At 38.7% G+C, this 23379-nt stretch overlaps 1 protein-coding gene across 1 annotated transcript in view; it reads right to left on the reverse strand.

The window, feature by feature from the left end:
• The window catches only part of PRMT3 (protein arginine methyltransferase 3), a 102673-nt gene that overhangs the window by 24868 nt on the left and 54426 nt on the right, over window positions 1-23379 (reverse strand). Inside the window, exons 12-13 of the mRNA XM_077818499.1 lie at window positions 15475-15662; window positions 10478-10564 (exon numbers count right to left, since the gene is read on the reverse strand). Of these exons, the coding sequence (XP_077674625.1) occupies window positions 10478-10564; window positions 15475-15662 (275 nt within the window). The remainder of the gene's footprint in view (window positions 1-10477; window positions 10565-15474; window positions 15663-23379) is intronic.

Consider the following 23379-nt stretch of genomic DNA (forward strand, 5'->3'; position numbering starts at 1 on the left):
TGACAGCCCATCTATAGTTCCCTTGAGGACTAATCACCATGAACTTTAGCATTTCTCTGGAAGAGGCATTCAAGTATTAGTCTCTGAACAATACGCACTAGGAAACTGAAAACAATGCCTTCTAGACTGGTAATAAATAACTGAAGCTGTAGCCTGCCATGAGCTTTGAAAGGGTTCTGTATGTTAGGAAACGCAGCAGCAAAATTATTCTGCTTCTTGTTTGCCAAAAATATCTTGTCAGGACAAAAAAATGCTAAGAAAAAGATTAAAGCCATCTCAAAGCTAAAGCAGCCAGGTTAATTAAGAAGCAAAGTACTATTCATAACTGACTGGCAAAACAGCATTTCACAGCGGTCAGCATCATTTCAATCAGCTACAGGAAAGTAAAAGTGAAACCTCCTCAAACAGCAAATGTGATCTTTAATCTATAAACAAAATAGATGAATTTATGCACAGAATATGGTCACTGCAACATAACATAGCCAGGATAGTTTGCTTAAACTCTAAATTACACTAAATGTGTAAATAACCTATATTTATAAAAACGGGTATTAGCATCCTAAACACTGCTCAATTTGGAGACTGCAAATACAGCTTCAGAAAGAAATCATAATCTGTACCCTTCCAGCACAAATTACAAGAACAAATATTTGTCACAAACTACAGATATTTTAATGAATTGCCATAGGGAGAGGTAGGTAATTTTCACTCAAATAATGCATGTAAAGTCACCACAAATATTAAGATACAAAAAAAGCTAACACATGGCTTATGTTGCAGCAATTAAATATCCAATGAATAGTTCTTACATTTACACTTAGTCTTATTTTATGATTAGTGAGCTGAAATGAAAACAATTGGATTTTGATTCAAATATATTATAGGAAGTCTTTCTGTAAAGAAAATTGCCTTGTAAATATACAGAATCTCATCTGATCTACACAAATAAGACTGCTTGAGACCCCATGAGAAGTGGTAAAGACAACCTTACCAATTCACTTAAGGATCAAGGAAATTAAAAATTATCATCATCACTATCACCTGCAGGGAGTAATTTATCATTTTTGCTCATCACTGGTATCACGTTCCAACAGCGTGTGGCTATAGCAGATACAATTAGGCAGCTGGCCACAGAAGTAGGAGGATAATGTGCTTTTGATGGAGTTTATCCAAGCATGGAGATGGAATGCTTGTAATCCATGCAGCAGAGAAAGTTACTACATATCTCAGAAATACAACAGATATTTTAAAAACTATTTCTGTAAAAAAGAATACAGATCTTGAGATGCCCTATTGTATAGTCTTCTTGGCACAAACTGATTATGAAGATAAGTCATTTTTAATAGTATGCTATAGCGATGCATAAATTACTGAATTTAAAACAAAAAGTGGATTCTAGAATGTGTTTGACGTTGATACACACTAAGGAAGGCTTGGGTTTCCAACCTGAGTCTGAAGATATTCAATTATATGATTATGGTTCAAATTAACACCTATGTATTCAAATACCTCTTATTGTAACTGGCAAATGAGTTCTTAAGTGCAGAAACTGACATTGCTCAAAATTCTAATTTTTTTATAAATACAACTATCCTTTGATTAAAATTACTTTAATCAAAATTAACTGAATTTGTATTTTAAATCACTGAGATTTTAGTATATCAATAATGTCCTCTTATTCATTTTACCGTTGTCCATCCCCTTTCAATAAAAATGCATAACCTGCTCTTTGACAACTTCTCCTGGGAGTAATGAACAGACACTGCCATTTTCCTCCCATGGGACATTGCCATTCAGCAAGGAAAGAACCAAACAACCTTGACAGGATCATGGGGGAAGTATTCAAACAAAAGAGAAAGTTCATCAATTGATCTGAGGGTAATAAACCATTATATTTTAATCTCAAAACTCGCATACAATTAATAGCAAACACTGAACTTTCAAATTCAATTGACGGCATATTTTCCTAACAGAATCTATTGACTGATTTCAGCCAAATGTCTCATTAAAATCTGCAAGGACAAATTTAGTTCTCTAACAGGAAAGATGTGCTTTTTAAGATAATTAGGGTTTTTTTTAAGCAGATTAATTTTGTGAGGTTGAAATTAGGTTAATCTGCACCAAAAGCATTTAGAACTGATTCATTATGATCAGCTTGAGACTGTTTTGCGCTCTCAGAGAATTTTCAGAGGGTTTGAGAGCAGAATTTAAAAATCAAGGTGATGCCAAGAAAGCAAAAGCTTAATCCTCTAAGAGATTTAATTGGAAGAAATGAAGAGAAAACAATGGAAAGAGAAAACTTTGCCAGAGTAGAGGCTTGAAAATGTATGCTTTCGAAGAGCTTTGAAGATGAAGATCCAGATACATCTAATATTAAATAATAAGTTTATAGTCAATTTTAAACATTTAATTTGACTTAACCTTCACATATTTCCCAAGTCAAATGAAAAACGCTTCCCAAAAACTCTGCAAAATTGTGTTTAATTGTTTGAACAATTGAAGAATAATATTAAGAAACATGACTATTTAAAGAAACAAAAAAAATCAGTTCTTTTTCATGGATATTATAGGATAAATAAATAAAAAAAATTCACAGGATCAGTTGGAGTAGTAGCTGATCCATAAACACTGCACATTAAACAGGGTGACATTAAGGGTATGTCTACACTGCATTGTAAACCCAGAGATCAAACTCAGGCTCAAAACTTACTTTCGCTTCCATCTCCACGTAAATTGTGCTAACCCAAGGCTCAGACCAAGAGTCCCAGGACCCTATGGGGATGGACGGTCCAAGCCTGAGTCAAGTTGGAACCTAGCGTTCAAGCCATATTGCTTTGCAGTGTAGATGCAGCCCCACTGAACCCATGCTCTGGGAGTCTATCAAAAGTATTCCACAATCCCGTGGGCTGACTTTCTTTGTCCCCTGGACAGTCAAGTTTTCCTACACCACACCACGAACAAAAAGCTAAAGCAGCTACATTTGGGGAGGACGCTAGAAAGTCTGGGATATGGGTGGTTGGACTCGTACCTGCATAACTCAGTGTTGATGCTGCAGCCCCAGGTTGGGAACCTGGGTTCAACAATTCCTAATCTGTGGTTATAAATGAGTGTAGACGCTCAAGCCCTAGGTTAACAAACCCAGGATCTGCTATCTTGAGTTCTACTAACCCTAAGCTTTAGTGGGGGAGGATCCCCAAATCCCAGCTCAAGCCTCAACATCCAGACTGCAGTTTTATAGCTCTGCGGCTTGAGTCCCAGGAGCCCAAGTCAGCTAACACAGGTGTTTAATTGTAGTTGATACATTCCCTAAGTCTCTCCATTAATCTGCATTACTTAACTATCTGAAATATCTTATTAAAAGTATAAGGCGGAAATAAAAAAAAGTTAGTGTTACTGAAATCTTCTACCCCAGCCCCCAAATAAATGAAGTTAATCAGTTTCAGCAATGTTGCATTTAATAGTGGGTTACTTTTCTGACATCTATTTCAGTTTTGCCTCCACAGCTCACTGTCCCCATTGCTCAACTTCAGTGTTTCTCTCATGGCCCAGTCAGCTCCATTACACTTAATGCAAAAAACATCCACGTGTACTGCATTTAGTTGCTTTTATAAGGTACTCATAAAATAAACACTGGTGTGCCAGTTTTGCTGACAGAAATTAATGAAGTGCCTGGGCTCTTGGGCTTCTGGAAGCAAGGGACTGTGGAGTAAAATAGTAACTTCTAGAAGGAAGGATGGATCAATCCTCTAGAATACACCTCAAATCAGATTTCAGTAACACTTGCAGTGGATGAAGTGCAAGACTGATTATATTTCGATTGACATACCAGTCAACTAAAGGCAACGTGGACCGATTTAAAATCACTAAGTGGAAAGCTGTGATTTAAATCAATTTTAATCAACTTCTCCATTTGTATTTCAGTTATTTTCTAATGAAAGGCACATTCTCATTGGCTGATATATCACTAAAATATGTTGATTTACAACTAAATAGAGCCTTTACACTACAGTTGGTACATTTTTTGCTACCTAGGAGGACAGATATTTATTTAAGCAACTATATAGCTTAATATTTTCAGATTCTTATAAACTGTACATTTTTAGTATGTTAGTGAATGGTGAATGATACATTGATATATTTACTAGATAATTAACTTTTTGCTCATGATTTGTGTCAAGCTGCAATAGAATGGTAACTGGAATTTAATTATAAAATTTCAGCATATAAAATGTATTTTTATTAAACAAAACAACCTTAAATGTTTGGGATAGATAAACTTCTCTTAAAACAATGTTTCCCATTTAGAACTAAATGATTTATTAAAACAGAGGGACTAATTGTAGTCAATAAATTAAACTGATTATTTAAGGTCAGCCTGGGAAAAAATTTCAAATATGCCTAATTCAAAGAGACTGGATCTTAAATTCTTGGTCTACACTTCAAAATAACTTTGGTATAACTACGTCACTCAGGGGTGTGAATAATCCGCTCCCGAGTGATGCAGCGATACTGACCTAAGCGCCAGTGTAGACAGCACTATGTTGGTGGGAGAGCTTCTCCTGTCAATATAGCTACAGCCTTTCATGGAGATCGAGTTAAGCCAATGGGAGAGCTCTCTCCCGTCACCTTAGAGCATCTTCACCAGACGCGCTACAGCGTGCAGCTGCACCAATGTAAATTTCTAGTGTAGACCTGCCCCATGTCTCTTGAAAATGATATAGTCTCCTAAGTTACTGAGCCTGACCTACTGTGCTACATCGCTAAAGCCTGACCTCAAAAGTTAGACCCCCCCCACACCACCTGCAATTCTCTTTATATAGAAACTCAGCCTTTGATGCCAAGTTTTTGATAGAGGATTCAGCATGAATTTATCATATTTATTTAATAAATAAATTACGGAATGGACCACCAAAATAGCCAGAGAGAACCTGCTTCACTACAGAAATAAAACCACCTCCAACTGCACTCCTAGTTGTCACCTAACACTGAACACTTGAACCAATATAGGGTATCCAACACCTACAATCCATATGCGATGGGGACCCCATTCTGAAAGAAATCTTTCCTGAACCACCTCTTCTGGACTCCAAACTATGCCCTAATCTCTCCAAGATCAGCAGCAAGCTCCTAACAGACTAGGACACAGTACCTCAAAGTAGCACAGAAGCCTATCAGGACAACAGATGCAAAATCAGCAGATATCTTCACCGCTATTATGATCAACACCCCCCAACACACTTTTCAAGATGCATGGGTCCAACACATGCCTATATCAGCATGTGGTAGCGCACAGAGTGAGGTACAAGTGCCCTAACAGCAGCTATGCGAGTGAAACCAGACAATCACTATGCTCGTGAACGAACACACACAGGAAAATGAAAAAAGACAAATACCACCTCATCACAAAGTGATCTCTCTGTATCTGAGCTATCAGTCCACATCCTCAAAGGAAACCTGCAGAACACTTTCAAAAAAATGAGCTATTGTAATAGTCTTTGTAAAAAGTATGCCTTTTGAGGGGATCATTTGAGAACTCAATTTGCTGGTCATTACTGTCCTGGTAAAATATGTGTAGCAACATTGTATGTAAAGTTATAAGATTCCATTGTATGATGTTACTAAAACATGTTCGAAGTCTGGGGAGTGGCCAAACCAGTTCCTCAAGCCAGGTGTAAACAAGGTCAATGGGCCATTACCTGCTAAGTGGCTATTGAATGGCAGGAAGAAAAGTCTGCCTGGTGCTATGCTCCCAGCTGGAAATGGTTCTCAAACGGAAGACAGAACTATATAAAGAAGCGGCAGACACCCCAATGGACCCCCACCCCCTTCTCTCTCTCTGTCCATCAATTCACTGAACCAGAAGGAATAAAGGAAGCAGCCATTACACAGAAGGAGTAGTCCTGGCCTAAGGAGTTCGGCCAGTAAGAGTCTTGAGAGCATGTGGTGAGAAAAACTTAACAAAACATGTTAAACTCAAGGTAAGTTAGGCACCAGTGGCTTTTTATCTTTATCTGTCTTGTAACCATTTCTGCCTTTTATTCAGCATTACTTGTATTCACTTTAATTAACTGCAAAGAGATTTTAACAATAAAACAAGTTTATCTAAACCAGGTTTCAGAGTAACAGCCGTGTTAGTCTGTATTCGCAAAAAGAAAAGGAGTACTTGTGGCACCTTAGAGACTAACCAATTTATTTGAGCATGAGCTTTCGTGAGCTACAGCTCATGCTCAAATAAATTGGTTAGTCTCTAAGGTGCCACAAGTACTCCTTTTCTTTTATCTAAACCAGTGTCTTTGAATAGAAACGTTTGGGAAACTCCACTTGAGGTAAGATTTGTGCATATTATTGCTATTAATAAAAACGATGGACTTTATATATGCTTGTATTATCTAAGAAAGGGCTAGGCCAGGGGTAGGCAACCTATAGTACATGTGCCAAAGGTGGCACATGAGCTGATTTTCAGCGGCACTCACGCTGCCCGGGTCCTGGCCACCAGTCGGGGGGGGCTCTGCATTTTAATTTAATTTTAAATGAAGCTTCTTAAATATTTTAAAAACCTTATTTACTTTACATACCACAACAGTTTAGTTATATATTATAGACTTATAGAAAGAGACCTTCTAAAAACGTTAAAATGTATTACTGGCATGCGAAACCTTAAATTAGAGTGAATAAATGAAGACTCCACACACCACTTCTGAAAGGTTGCCGACCCCTGGGCTAGGCAGTACAAAACATACATTTCTGGGGGAAAATCTGGGACTGGGAGTGTTTTGGGGTTACCCTGCAATGTAATTCAGGCTAGAGAGCGCTAGTGACTGGCAGGCTACAAGTGCACCCGGACATAGCTGGGAGTAACTTAGGGCTTGTCTACAGTGGCAATTTATAGCTCCGCAACTTTCTCACGCAGGGGCGTGAAAAAACACCCCCCTGAGCGCAGCAAGTTTCAGCGCTGTAAAGCGCCAGGGTAGACAGCGCACCAGCACTGGTAGCTATGCCCTTCGTGGAGGTCGTTTTTTCAGAGCGCTGGGCGAGCTCTTCCCCAGAGCTGCACTGCAACCGCACAAGGCACATTAAAGCTTTGCTGTGGCAGCGCTTTAGCATTGCCAGCGTAGACTAGTCCTTACATGCCGTAGGCTGTTTGTGAGCAGTCCTGACGGGCGGCTACAGCAGCAAAACAGTGGAAAGGGCACCCCAGGATAGAGGGCACAGCTACTCACTAGTCTAGACTGTACCATGTCACAGCCACAACTTTGCCAGACACTAAAAAGCATGGACTGAATAGAGCCACTGGATTTATGGCTTATTACAACAATCTATAACCCATTAACACTCAACCCACAACTACTCCCCCGTCCTCTCCTTTCCTCGCTGTGACTGGAGGGCTATTAACAGGCCACCTCGTCTTGCATGGCCCTTTGAAATATGTGTCATCTACTTATGCTAAACAATCTCTTCCATCTAGTATTTAGCTAGTCAATTTCCCAGACCTGAAGAAGAGTTCTGTGTAAGCTCAAAAGCTTGTCTCTCTCACCAACAGAAGTTGATCCAAGTTATTACCCCACCCACCTTGTTTCTCTGATATCCTCAGACCGACAGTTACAACAACACTGCATACAACAAAGTACAGTGTCATTTTTATATTAAAGAACACGAAAGTCAGAGCAGGTACGTACATCATTTTCTTTTATCAGAACTTTTGTCAGATACATAAAAAGCTTTTAGATTTTCTTCCTATAGTGTAAAATATAAAATAGCATATTAAAAACAGGGAAGCTGATGCATTCAAGGAAAGTCTTGTAATGCTGTTTTCAAAGCACAGAACTGTACCTCAAAAATTCTCAATACAAATATGGACTTTTATTGTTCATTTACTGCAAGGTTAGGCAGCCTGATGTGACAGATGGACTGTCAGCCTCTAACTAAACCTCCACACTCCATCATAAAAGGAGTGGAAATTCCACTCATAAAATGTCAATAATCCGACATGATTAAGTGCAAAATACTTGAGAGATTTCTACTTGGTTTTTTAAGACCTGTGTTAATCAGAAAATTCCAGAAACAAACCACAAGAGCTCACAAAGCTTCAAAACTTAAATCAACACCTAACCTACATTACCTTAAAAGAGTTGCACAACAATAGAAGAAGATTTTGTAAAGGTCCAGTATTAGAGGAAAGTAATATTTTAACCGATATCCTTTTTTGCTCTATCAAACAATACAGGACGACAAAGACCACGTGGGGTTCTCTAACTGACCATAATTATTCAAAGAAGAGCAAAAAAATCAGTCTCACCCTACACCAGCATTTTTATTTGGTTACAAGTTCAAGAAATCATTTTGTCACAATTAAAAAATAAAATGTTTTCAAGTTTTTAATTAGGCAATATTTAACATTTTATTATGAAATGTTTATGCATATAACAGAATTGCACTTAGAATTTGCACATTTCACTTTGCTTGACACACATTCAATAAACAAGAGCACAATGTTAACCACAACATTTCAATTTACTAAACATGGAGAAACACCCAACAATGCATATTTTTACTCCTCTTGACACACACGGCCAATAGCATTATTGGGAGGTACATGTAGAGTGCTAGGAAGTGGTTAGATTTTAAGATTTCCTGACTTGTGTAGCTAATTTCTCGATTTTAACATTACATTAATGTGAGTTTTTGAATTCTATATTTATTATATGGCTATACATATCCTTTTGCCCAATCTGTGACTGCTTATGTCAGAAGAAATGCACATCATTTTCTTGCAGCAATAGAATTTAACACGTACACTAGGCTGCTGTCCTTTCACATTACTGTTTACACATTCGGTTTGTCTCTCTCTGTCCTAAATTCTGTGACATACTGAGCACTTGCTGCAAGATAGCAGGCATCTACAACTCCCACCAAAATCAATTTGAGTTTAAGATGCACAGCACGCTCCAGGACTGTGCCTTCAGCACCTATTACAACAGCCTATTAATAAAGTTCACCCTTTTGTTCTAATACACATTAATTGGAAAAAATGCATAAAAATGCTATTTTAATTGAGAAATCAGGTACACAGAAGACAGGAAATTCAAAATGTAACATCACTGAAGCAATTCACACTTTCCTACTTATTTTTATGGTATACATTTAACAAGCAGTTACATATTAAGGAAACTTTACAAAATTGTGTGCACCTGCTTTCCCAGGGTAATTTTAAGTAAAATTTCACTAGATTTCCCCCCTAAGCCACTATTGTCTCCATCATGGTAATAGCTGGTCTGGTAGATTTTGTGCTTGAACTTAAATCTTTTCATGATAATTTTGCAAGGCTGCATTTGAAATACACATTTAAATAAGAAATCAGGCATTAAAAATAATTCCACTTACGTGCACAGTGCCTGTGACCGATGGCTATGCCTGTATATTTGATCTATAGTTTTGCATTGTACTTCTGAACATTTAAAGTACTTCTGTACTTTAAAAAGGGCTTGTCTACACAGCAAGTTTAGTGTGCAGCAAGCCAGTATGTGAATCTACAGCTCATTAGCTTGCCGTGCACTAACTCGTCATGTGGACCCTGCTATGGCAGGGTAGAAGTTCCATAGCATGCTTTGATGTACACCCTTCCAACAGTACGGCACACTACGGCAATTACGGAACTGTTAGTGCGCCATAGTGGGTCCACATGGCAAGTTAATGAATGGCAAGAAAGTGTGTTGTAGATTCACATGCTGGCTTGCAGCTCACTTAACTTGCTGTGAACACAAGCCCACAGAAATGTTTCTACTGAAAGCACCCAGCACAAGAGCAATGGCCCTCACTAATGGTGCCATAACAAATGATTAAATAACTATAAGAAAACATTAAGGTTGATGTGATAAGCCCCAAGAGATAGGAAATTCAATTTTAACAACCTTAATTCTGCACATGGAGTGTATATATTAAATTGTCTGATTACATGTACATGTTTTCTACAGCCTTGTAAGGTGCCTCTTAAGATGCACAATAAATGAATTAGGTATATCTCATGACTCGGGATGATAGACAAAAGTAGTACAAACAGCTATGTACAGACATAGGAGTTTAGAAAAGGTTTGATATTTTACAGCATTATATTCTCTAGCTACTCCAGTGCCTGAGTGCAATCAGCAATTGTTTAAAGCTAAATGCAGACAAAACAGGTGCAATGCAGGTGAAAAGTAACAAAACTTTCAGTGAAACACTGTACCTCCCTCTCACGCACCATCTTGTGAAAACCGTATGTATGGAATCTTGGCAGTCCTTTCAGACTCCACTAATAATGGATACCCAAATAGTAACAGCTAAAAAATGCATTAATCTATTTAAAGGACCAGTTTCACACCTCTGTAAATGCACAGATGAACTGTTAATGGCAATAGTTACATTCATTTATTATCAGCACTTTAATGAATGCACTGGCCTGCCAATCAAGGACAATGTTAGAAAGAATAAGTTGCCTTACCGTACACACAGTGTTTTCAGTAATAATTAAAGTGAAATCTGATGAAAACTCCAGATCTGGAATGGATGTTGTGACACAGTCTATACACTATCAAAAAGGGAAACAAATTTGACAATAAACACTTTAATCAGAATTAAATATACAACTCAGATGAACTTACTACATCCTCCCTTAAAAAAAAAAAAAAAAAAAAAGACAACTCATAGTACACTACTGATTCAACTCCTCAGTGGGAGAGAGTAAACAATGCTACATATTGGAATTTTCTAAAAAACCTAGAACTGTTTTATAATATAATTAAGCAATATTTGTGCAACCCACAAATATCTGTCTATAACCATCATTCCCAAACATTTAAACTTAACATAAAGAAAGACACTAAATAGAAGTTGTGATATGGAGCCTTTCACCATTGGTTGAAGTCTTGTTAAGGCTGGTAGAGACGTAGACTATACCCATTTGGATGTCTTGGCCAACAGTAGCTTCAGCTGAATGAGTTGTTGGTTTCAGTCTAGCTTCCCATGGATATCTGCCCATATCTCAAAGAACTTATTAATATTAATTGGCACCAACGTTGGCAGGTTCAGCAGAAAAGAATGGTTAACCACGGAGACTTCTACTCTCCAAACCTTGAAAAGACAGTCCTCCATGTTACAGTTGAGGAATACTGACAAGGCCAATTGGGGAACCTGTGTTGTAGCTACCTGTTATGCTGTATGCATACTGTGGGTTAAAATTTGAAACTAGTAAGAAAACTCAGTACCATTATCAACAGAGCCTCATTACATATTCAATCTTGTCATAGCTCAGAAAATACCTCACTCTGCACATTTTTGTACTGTATGGATTCTTTTGTTTTGCTTACTTACAGCAAATTCAAAATCTGTGCAGCATGGCCAGCACATTTTAGCTAAGAATGAAGGATAACTGAACATTTTACTGAGTTTAAAAAGAGTACACTTCTAATGCCTATACTCTTCCACAGTTTAGCTGAACATCAGGGTAATACTCAAACATTTCTCGATGCTGTACGCCCTTTACAGAATATTTTTCTGAGCACAATTCTAATAGGCAATACTCAAAATTAATGAAACAGCTAATGTGAGGAAAGTGTACTAAACTTTTTCCTTTAATAATCTTATGATGAATAGGAACATTTTTATAATTTCCTAGATATTTTAAATCCATTTATTATGTGGAACAGTTACTGATTAAAATTGTTTACCTGTAATGTCATTCTTGCTTCCCTCATTAATTTTACTACTTCTTAGTGTTCATTGCACAAGCAACAAAGGAGCTCAAGATTTATGGATTTATTTGAAAGATATTATTGTTACTAACAAATATGTAAAAAGAATAAATTTAAACTGTAAAAGAGTGTAAGTATTATATTGGAATTGTATGATGACAGGCCTATTTTATGAACAGATACCTTGGCCTTCTTATACAGCTCAGATAATGATTGTCCCTAAAGGTATATATTAAAAAGAGCTTACTGCACTATTTGATAGAATAAATACATATTTAACTTTAAGACTAGTGTGTTTAGTCATATGACAGAAATAGCGTTAGTGCTATATTATAGGTAGAGTAAGGAGCAACACCTTCAGTTAAGACACTACCTATTAAAAGACCCTGTTTTCAGTTATGACTTAGCCTAAAAGACTGCTCAGGCTGAAATGTTCCATAACAGGTGTCTGCTTAAGTCTGATTTGTCCATGTTAAACATTGGTTCAGTGGTTTCAATAAAAAGCACCAGCACCTCCATCCTTTGGAGCACGAAATTTGGTAGGGGGTGGCCTTTGTATCAAGGATATGCCTTTTGTTAACCATGTAAAAATTCACCCAAATATGCCAAAATTATAAGCCTTGGAATAAATCTCACAGAGACTTGCTGGAGCTCAGCAGCTAAATTCTCCAAAGATTCTGTCTGCATTGAGCATGCTGTATTCCCACAGATTCCTAGCACTGTCCAAACTGCACCATCCTCACAGAGCAAGCTCCACCTTAGGTTGCAGGGGCAAAGCTGGCCTTTCTGACACAGCTCCTCAGCTGTGGGGTGGTGCCAAGCACAAGAACGGAAAGTGAAGTGATAGCCTCACCTGTGCTATCAATGCCCCTTCCCCCTCCGCCCCCGCAGCTGGTGGTGGGAAGAAGAGGAGGAGAAGGAGCAAACAACCACACTGGAGCGCAGATGGGTGAGGATAGGAACAGGAATTGGGGAGACATAAGCAAGATCAGAGAAGGTCTGAGAACAGTAAGAAGAAGGGCAGGAACAGGAAGAAGGACAAGAGCAGGTCTAAAACCACTAGAGAACACTCTCCTAGAAAATCTAAAATTGAACCCAATATTCCTCAAGCCTCAATATTCCTCTACTGTCTAACAAATAACTGTGAAACTCACTGGCAAAACGTGTCTCAATCCCCCTTTCATGGCAGGTTCAGAAAAGAGAACAGCCTTCTATTGTTACCCGCTGTTCCATTAGCTCAAGTATCAGATGACCCATGTTGCAGATCTAAAGATCCTAACCTTGCTAATGACCCATGTGGGTGTCAGAATGGTTCTACAGGACGTAGTTATAAGAGGTTAAGAAACTACATAAAAAAAAATACTACATTATAAGAACGTTAGGTTGCAAAAAACAAGAACTCTAAAGTTAGGAAATGCCAGAATTAAGGCAGGTAGAGAAAGGAGGGTCTAATGCTTAAGGCAGTTCAGTGCTATCATGGAGAATTGGATTCTATCCCTGAGTCTGGCACGAGTTCCTGTGCGATACTGGGCAAATCACACCGTCAGGAATCAGGCACTGCAGCAGAACAAGTGCAGTTGGCCTCTAGTAGGCTGCCTAACTGGCTATACTGCCTGACTGGTTGGAAGATTCAGCAGCCTCTCTCTCAAGCCCAGAAGCAGCAGCTGTGATAGCTCCCACACCAGCTTCTGCTTGTTCCCAAACTTGCTCCTGCCTTGACACACTACTGGTAATCTGGCTCTGACCCTTCAACGCTGGCATCTGGCCTCTGACTCCAGCTCTGACCCTGGGCTCCAGTTCCTGGCTACTGATTCCTGCTCCAATTACTAGGCATGATTGTCCACATCCCAGTCTCTGACACACGTGAACCAAAATGTTCATAGGTGGCCACTGTGTGGCCAACTGGAGTTTTAGCTGCAGAAGTGCTGAGCACTCTGCTGCATCAGCAGGAACTCTGCTCTGGACCTATGAATTGCTATAAAATGCTAAGCACTTTGAAAAAAAATCTAGCCCTAGGCTTCTCAAGCTGGGCACCCAAAGTTAGTGGACAGTAGACAATTTTGGCTTTAAACTATACCTCAGTTTCCCATGTGTAAAATGGGAATACCACCACCATCTCATAGGGATGTTGAAAAATTCAATAACGTCTGTAAACAACAAGAAATTATGACAACAAAGAAAAGCCCAAGAAAACGCAGCAAAGAAAATCCCAAAAGGAAATTAATTCTGTATTAAGTGCAGGGCTTGGAGCAGTAAATAAGACATGGGAACACACAGAATAAAGAGAATGGAATTAAATATTGAATAGCTGTTCATTCAGTAAGATAGATCCTTCCTGGGCACTGAATGAGGCAAGCAGTCTTGTTGGAAAAATACAAAATAGGGGCAAATAAAGGCTCCACTGGCAACTGGCATTTCGTAACTTTTGAGCATTTCATTCTGAAACCTTAACGTTTTTACCTTTTTCTTCCTGGATGTAATTATATACACACACATCCCCAACATGATATTGGGACATATAGACGTACAAAACCTTGCATAGGTAGCGTATTTCGGGCTGTTGTGGAGCTGCCCATAACTCCATGTTAATTTTGAGTTGGCAGCATACCAGCACATTCTGAAGTCATTGATAATTCATCCTGGACAGGTTATAACACAGCAAGTATAACACTTGTAATCAAGACAGACAGCCCACTGGCCATATTTTAACCTCTGGCATAAAGTTTATAAATATGAGATAACCTTGTATTTGATAAGAGATGAATGTAAACTAGGGAAGCCTTGGGCACTACAAGTATTTGGACAGAGCTCCTTTACAGAAGGAACTATCCAGGGAAATTATAGGAGAAATTAATTTATATAGGTTTAAGAGCTCAAATATTTGAAGGAAAGATAGCAACAACTTTTAATGAAAGCAAAGAACATCGACCTCGTTGGATTGTCTTGCCTCCTTACAGTCTTAACATTTCTTGCTGAAGTATTGCCTCTTTTCTCCAGGATGGAGGTGAAAAAGACAAGAAGGAGTGGATGGTGTTTCACCAAAGCTCTCCAGTTGCCTACAGACAAGCCCATTTTATCTGCACCCAACAGGAACAAAGACTTCTTTCCTGGCAACCCTTTCTCCTACTGAGGTGGCCTGAACTGTATGTCCAATTCAGCACACACACTAAAATTTCAGACAACTGAGTGTTCTAGAATTTAACCTCAGCCAGTAGACATACAATATTAAATGAATCAGTATGAAATAAGAATCACAATATCTGTTTACAATGAAAGCTATTTACTTTGTAATCACTCATCTCAGTTGCACTGTCACTATGAAAAGACAGCACAGTCTGGTTCTCAGGGTAACCTGAAGATATAAATTGACATGAAAGTCAAAAATTTGTAGCAAGTTACAATTGCAAATTATATAACCAGTTTATTTCCTCTCTTCTGGGGGCAGAAGAAAGACCTGGAGTAGGGAAAGTGATTTAGAGGAAAAAAAGTTTAACATTATTACTTTTATATATCAGGAGCCAGAAGTTCCTCAGACTTTAGAATCTGCACTTAGTGTTTGATGTTTAAATTTTAATGTTGTGAACACCTTGTTGCATTTGTTCCAGGATTTCTCTAGATTAAATATGCGTTATTAATCTTTCCCTTATTAAAAAATTGTTATGTTTGAGAATTTATGAATGTAAATAAAAAAATCTGAAGAACGCATTTTTAGTGTGCTTTTAATTTATAGACGTATTTGGTACAGTACCTTAACGACACTGGCTTCAGATATAAGTGTGCTTGGATCCACTACATCCACAACAGCTTCTGGAATTACAGCCTTCTTCATGCAGGACATGTTGAAGCCATACACATCATCCCAGAAAGCTAGTCTATCTGCATGTTTATTCTTATCACCTATAGCCACCAGGCTAATGGTGCAGACGTCTGGGTAGACTGTAACAAACAGAAAGGACTAGAGGTGAAAAAAGAATGAGAATTCAGATGCTCTTAAGTTTTTTAAGTGAGCAACAACAAATGAAAAAAGGAACTGATTTTAGTGCTTGTACAGGGATCCAACCAACAAACAGTTTCATAGGCTGAAGTCCTTTTAGCCACAATATATATATATAGGCTAGACCAGTGGCTCTCAACCTTTCCTGACTACTGTACCCCTTTCAGGAGTCTGATGGGTCTTGCGTAACCCTAAGTTACACCTAACTTAAAAACTACTTGCTTACAATATCAGACATAAAAATACAAAAAAGTGTCACAGCACACTATAGCTGAAAAATTGCTTCCTTTCTAATTTTTATCATATAATAAAATCAATCAATTGGAATATAAATATTGCATTTACATTTCAATAATAGTATATAGAGCAGTATAAACAAGCCATTGCCTGTATTCAATTTTCCCCACACTACCTTGGCAACATGCCTCAGGAAAAGATACCTGTAGGGTTGAGCCATGTTGCCAGGATATGGAGGGGAAACATTCCATGGAGAAGGCCCTGGGCCATAGGGCATTCTTCGGCTTTTATGTTGAAACTACCGTAAGTGAGTATACCAAAGCCTGAAAATTTACCAGGCAGCTACTAGCCAAAGGCCTTTAGGAAAACTGAAGAAAGCCTATTAGCAATGTGAAAGGGCAAATCCCTCATGAAATGTCCTCCACCAGAAGGGAAAGAATGACGTGATGCCTATTGCAGTGCTGTCTATCTTTTATATCAGCTTCTGGCTGATAGATGTTTGATGGCATTTTTAAGAAATACCTTCTGGCTGCCGGAAAGGAGGAGGAGTTCTCTCCCCCTTCTTCTTATCTTCAAGGAGTCTCCTCCCTACACACACACACACACTCTATATTTGGGACTCTACCACTGCCCACATCCATTTATGACTGCTCCTTTCCCATGAATAGGACCAGCACCTGTCTCTGATTATTGCTTTCTCAAACAGCAGTGGTAGACTGAGGGTATGCCTACACTACCAGCCAGATCGGTGGGCAGCAATCGATTCAGCAGGGGTCGATTTATTGCGTCTAGTCTAGATGTGATAAATCAACCCCCAAGCGCTCTCCCATTAACTCCTGTACTCATGAGAGGTACAGGCAGAGTCGACGGGGAAGCGGCAGCAGTCAACTCACAGCAGTGAAGACACAGTGGTGAGTAGGTCTAAGTGTGTCAACTTCAGCAACTTGAATAACATAGCTGAAGAAGTTGCGTAACTTAGATCGATCCTCCACTAGCATAGAACAGGCCTAACACTCTTGTTTAACGGTTACCCACAGTGAAACTGGTGGAGGGCATGGATCAGAGTTCACGTCGCACTCCCTGTCAGCACCCGGCCCAAGCCAGAGAAGCCAATAATCCAACCAGTGGACTGAATTCAGTGACTGAATCCTGGTCACGTGCCACTTGAGGCACACTGCACATATGCTAAGAAGTGAAACTGGTCCTGTGGCAATTTCACTCAGTTGTTGACTGGAAAAGTTGTGAACAGCAGTAGCACTGGAAATCACAGTCTGCAATCTCGGGAGAACAGCATTGCATCAGCCGGAAGGTTATCCTCACACTGGACTGAGAAGTTAAAATGCCACCTTACCTTTTACAGAATAGATGGCTAGGTTTCTCCCCAGAGGAAAGTTTCCTACTTGCCACTGGTGAGATGTTAAGCCTTTATTGGAGGATTTATGATTAATAAATACACACAACTGGACTTTTTTTGGTCTAAATATAAGTAGTAAGCACATTGCAGGGAACTTTACCGTTTTAATGTTTTTACAGAGAAGTGCAGAAAAAGGTAATAAAATCCAAACTAGCTTTCTCTTTTCTTTTCCAGCATCTGGTTAACTGTAAAATTTGATTTAATCTTCAATACTTGAAATTTAGCTTTATGAGAATGAGCATGATGGAATCAGTGAGATACTAGGGATATATAGGAAGACAAATATACTAATAGATTACATAATTTCCCTTTTTAATACACTGAAAAGAGGAAATAGTAAACTGAAAGGTACTTTTGTGTAACATTCCAAAAGAAGTTCTCCTTAGTTTAAAAAAAAAAAAAAAAGGCATCTTTGCTAAAGAAGCCACTCTCTTTTATACAAAATATTCAGTAAAAAAGCATCACCTTTGACATTTGGAAAAGTTCTACATAAATAAGCAAGCATGGTGTAATATTCTTAACAGATACTATAGCTTTCTGGCTAGCTCTTTTAAATAGTCTTAATTAACAACATTTATAAAATCTAAGTATTAACTACTTTAACACCCCACTGATTAGGAGAATATCATCCTCACTCTACAGTTGAGAAAACTGAAGCAAACCTATTGACTTTTTCCAAGAGAGGGCTCTGATTAACTCAACATGATGAGAGCTAAAAGGGCAGCAGCCCAACATGTACTGTTTGCAACAAATCAGTTGCTTTCCACACATCTGACAGATGTCAGACAAAACCAGCATCTGGCTTGTGAGTGGTTTCCTGGAGCAAGTGACAAGGGGCTGCAGTTTCTCAAAGCTCCCCTATTGCTGGTCTGTGCCAGAGAGACTTGCAAACTGCATTTGTTAATTTTTGCTCCCAGCATTCCAAGCCTCCTCCTGGATCACAAGGGACACCCCAATGAGAATGCAGACTATGTAATAACCGACTCATGAAGCAAGCAAAATGTCCTGAATGTTACTGCTGCTCTGTGAATTGGCTAATAAGGTTTGCAGGAAGGGTTCCAAAACAATAAGGAATTTTGCTTCCAGGGCCAGCAGAGGAAGGGAATATTGTGATGGTACTCTCAAAAGTGCATGTGTGTTGGTCAGATCCTGCAGCTCTTAGCAATAGTGTGGTACAGTATATAATGACATGCTAGCAAGCAGGTGGCACTAGGACTGTGATGTGTGAGGGAGGAAATGGCAACCTGCAAATTTCTGAGCCATTGTGTCAAGACATTTCAGAGTAACAGCCGTGTTAGTCTGTATTCGCAAAAAGAAAAGGCGTACTTGTGGCACCTTAGCGACTAACCAATTTATGTCAACAGGAGATGATTTACCTTGTATGTTAAACCTGAAAGACAGGTATACCATCCAATTGCTTTAACATTACTTCCACTGAGTGCCAAACTCCTAAACCAGCTGCAAAACTTATGATTAATTAGACTAGAGTAAGCTCTAAACAACAATTGGAGGGTAAACACTAAGTGCCCAAATCATCTATAGTCTATCAACCAAAAATGAATTAACAAGCCCTGCACATAGAGTTAAACCAGACTGTTACACAGCCAGGACACATGGGCAAAGGACCATAACACATGTGCCACTGTTTGTAGAACTATTTGCCCTTTTATAATGTTGCTCAGACACCGCAACGATTTTTAGAACAGTGGCATCTCTGGAAAAACAGACAAGACTCAAGATCCCCCCCGCCAAATAGCAGGAACAGGTACAGCTATGCTTAAATTGTTTTTAATCTTATCCTGACAATGGGATTTAAAGAATTTTATGCAGCAACGTAAGGCTTAAATTCTTATGTTTGGTAACAACATGGACTTCACATACACTTGTAAAGGGACCTAAATGGATGTCTGACTTCCAAATTATCTGTAATAATTACAAATCCAACAGTGGCTATGGATTTATACCATGCTCATCACCATGGTATCTGAGTGCTTTATAAAAATTAAGAGCTTTTGCCAGAGATGTAAATATTGATTCTGATACTTAGATCATCAAAACTACACACATTCCTATCAGTTAAAGTCTCTCCTTTCACCCCATTTATCCCATGATTTATAGGAAAGTAGGTCTGTAAATATTTAAAATAACTAGCTTTAATCATATTGGTCAGTTTCACTCCCCATCCTCCTTGTTGTTTCTAAAAATTAAACCCTCTCCACTCCACCTTTGTCTGACCCATTCCTAACCTTTTCCCATCCAATCCTGACATGTCTGTCATTTAGTTTTCTCTGACTGAAGCTATAATTGAATACTTATTCCATCTCACAGGTGAAATTAACAAAATGCTGATCGGACAGAAGCACTCAGCAGCCAGCTCACAAATTTATAGCTTTGACATCTGTGTCCTTCTCGACTCACTGCCCAGAAATCATTTGTCACCGGTAACAGCTCACGTGGTGAACAGAGTAAGATGGGAAATCCTTTATTCCTTAGTAATGCCTCACAAATTTCAGGACATTAAAAGGGTAAGACTATAAACCTCAGGGTATATAGAAATAATTCCAAGTGAACAATAATGTCATCTGGTCATGAACAAGCAAACATGACTCCCACCCCCCCCCCCCAATGGGGATTCTAAATACAAAAATAAAATCTTGTGTACCTAGCCCACTCACAATCACTGTGTATTTCATCTAAATATATGGGAAAACATGCCTGATCAAGAAAAAAAAAGCTATGCATAATGAACAGATAGGCATTGTGTAACAAGAACTTTTCATTCTCAAATAAAGGTATTATATTCTGTACGCATTGAAACACTCTGGCACCCCAATATTCACCACTGTCATGTAACTAGGATATTTGTACAAAGTATGCCTTATGAGATGATATTCTAAAAGTCTTCATCTGCTGGACATTAACATCTCATTGGATCGTATGTGCTATTGTCATATGTGAAGTTATGAAGTTTGGCTATGTATGTGTTATGTTGCAAAGTTGAAAACACCCACAAGCAGCCTTTCAGGTACAACATTAAAAAGGCCAAACAATATTAATGGCTTGTTGAGGAAAGGCATACAAGCACAAGGATTACCTCAGGAATTGTGTATAATAGAAACCTCTCAGAGATAGCACTACACAATGGGAATGGTTTGACTCAGGTCACAGCAGAAGAGCTTTCTAGCAAGTGAGAAGATGATATAAAAGAGGGAAAATGACATCATGAGGGGACCTCACTCTCCCTACAACAACACACCTGGAAACAAAAAGACTGAAAGGGGGGAAGTGATGGTTCCAGGCTAAAGGGATTTCTAGCCTGTGTATGAAAACCTGGGAAACCCAAGCTGAAAAGTCAAGGCAGCTTGTGCCTTAAGAATCTTCCAGCCTGTTTATCACTCATGGTGAGGATTTGCTAATTCATATCCTACCATCTAGTGTGTTAAATTCAGTCTGTGATTTTGTTTATTTGCTAGGTAATCTGCTTTGATCTGTTTGCAATCACTTATAATGGCTTAAAATCTCTCTTTTGTAGTTTATAAACTTGTTTTGTTTTGTCTAAAACTAGTTTGTGGAAAGCATAACTTGGGGCAGAAAGCTGTGTATATTCCTCTCTACACTGAGGGAAGGGGCGAATTTCACGAGCTTACACTGTACAGTTCTCTGTGCAGTGCAAGACAGCATAACTTTGGGTTTACGCTCCAACTGGGAGTGCCTTAGGAATTTAGCGGAGCCTTTCCATACAGAGCTGATCTCAGCACATGTCTGTAGCTGCAGCTGAGTGTGTCCCTACCTGTATTTGTGCTGGTGAGGGCTTGAGGGCCTGTTACAGCACTACAGTGTAAAGGGAGCCCAGGCTGGTGGGTCAGACAGGCTCAGTGGTACCCTAGTTCGAGGTTGCACCCCGAGAGGAACCAGTCACACACATGTCACCCCAGATATTTTGGCACCAATTACTATGGGGAGCTGGTAAAGTAAGTTGGGGCAGCTAGTACCTAATTGATAAAGCATAAAACTGGAGATCTAGACTCCATTCCAGGCTCAGCCTGACTTACTGCAAAAACTGTGGACAAGTCACAATCTCTTCTGAAGTCAGGAAATTTGACAAAGGAGAGACCCTAATACTTATCCACCTTGTAAAGTGGTTAGAGATCCAAGAATAAAATGTGTTCCAAAGTTCAGGACCTTAATATTGTATCTCTAGCTGAAGGCTGGCCAGAAAGATTCATCCTACAACTGATTTATACTTTTAGCTGTCTGGGTTTGGAAGTGTTTAGTTCTACTGCTGCTCACATGTACTGCAGAACTGACCTTTTTGTGCTATGGAGATTAGGGGTTTTTTGCTGCCTGAACCCCACCTGCTGGCTAATTTATGGGGTGACATCGGTCTGTCTCAGAGGCAGCCTATTCACTTTTCATACCAGCTGGCAGAAGAACAGTGATTATCAATGCCTAAAGGAAAAAGTACTCTATTTAAAAACTAGCTAAACGAGCTGGACAGACAGCGGTTGAACAACATGGAATTACTCTGAGGAAAAAAGGATGAGAGAATTCCTAGGACTGCTGCTGAGCCAGCATGTTCTGTCCCTTGAGGAAAATGAGGAAGGCTCAGATTTCTAACAATCCTTCCAGCAGTGCGGATGGAGAGCAACATACCACCTCTCTTTTTCAACATGGATAGTACACTAGGTTAAATGGGAGGTCAAAGATTTCTTGGTGTTCTAAGATGTCCTCGCAGCAATCAGGGGGGAAAAAGCATTACTAAATGCCACTGTTACATTACAGAATATCAAAAATCTTTAACATAGCTAAATTACACCGTAAGCAATTCAGGACAAGGACTACCTATTAATAGGTATCTGTAGGAAGCCTAACACATTGGATCCCAGTTCTGACTGGAGTTTCTGTGCACGACTGTAAATCAAAAAGCATGAAACTGGAGCAACACTACATATTATGTTTTTTTCTTTAACACAGGAATACTAATTTCCTGTTCACGTGTAATCTTCAACATTATAACTGAATTCCACACAACTCCACAAGAGTGCCCTTTTTGCTGCTGCGCTTCTAATCGCATGATAGCACATTGCAATCAGAACAGTGCACTGCAGTGAGCATGGTTACAAAGTCATTAATCCAATCATTAAGTCAGCATAGTGAAACTGAATACAGGCATGGTTAGTACAACATGGAAAAACAGTGTGAACAGCTGCAATAGAAAAGGTCAATTTGAAATATAAGAGAGGTAGAAATCTTACATTAAGAAAATGTATACAAATGCAAAATCTAGACAACAGTATCACAGGAACAGTATGAAATATGTTAAAGACTTATTTATAGTCCCCATTATATTACTATCAAAACCACTTAAATTGGGAAAATTAGTCTATCCAACCCACCTCTGTCTTTTTTGTTCTAGAAGAGGAAGAGCACACCTTCCCTGGCATAAACATGTATGTGTAAAAAACCATGAAACATTGCCATATTTATAAATTCTTGCCTTTTTCACAATGTTTCCTGTGTCTAAAACAATCTCTATATGTGCCAACTATATTAACTGCTTACCTTAAAACCCAATTTTCCCAACACCGTTTCTCTAATTTAGTGCTATGTTGCTTTTACTCTGGCTTACGCCCAAAAATTAATGCCAACACTTTCAAACTTAATGCACAAAATTTGGTTTGCACCTCTTATTTGTTACCTTTGTGGCTCTTTTCTTTTCCCCTTCTAGGTCAGTAACCCTTATTTCCTGTCTAAGTGTCTTAGCATATGGAGTATGTCTACTTCTAAAAGAAAATGTCTAAAGAACCATGCCACAAATATTAATGCTAAGCTGAAAGGATTCTGTGCATATCTGCGCATTAGTTTTGGTTTGCCGGCTGACTCTGGAAAGTGAAAAGTTAAAAATTAAATTAAATAAAAATAAAAATAAATTAAATTAAATTTTAAGAAAAATGTAAAGCTATGTACAATTGTTCTTTCAAGAAGTGTTCATTTTTAGCAGCAATAAA

Source organism: Eretmochelys imbricata, chromosome 6 (genome assembly GCF_965152235.1).
Source record: "Eretmochelys imbricata isolate rEreImb1 chromosome 6, rEreImb1.hap1, whole genome shotgun sequence".
Classification (NCBI taxonomy): domain Eukaryota; kingdom Metazoa; phylum Chordata; order Testudines; family Cheloniidae; genus Eretmochelys; species Eretmochelys imbricata.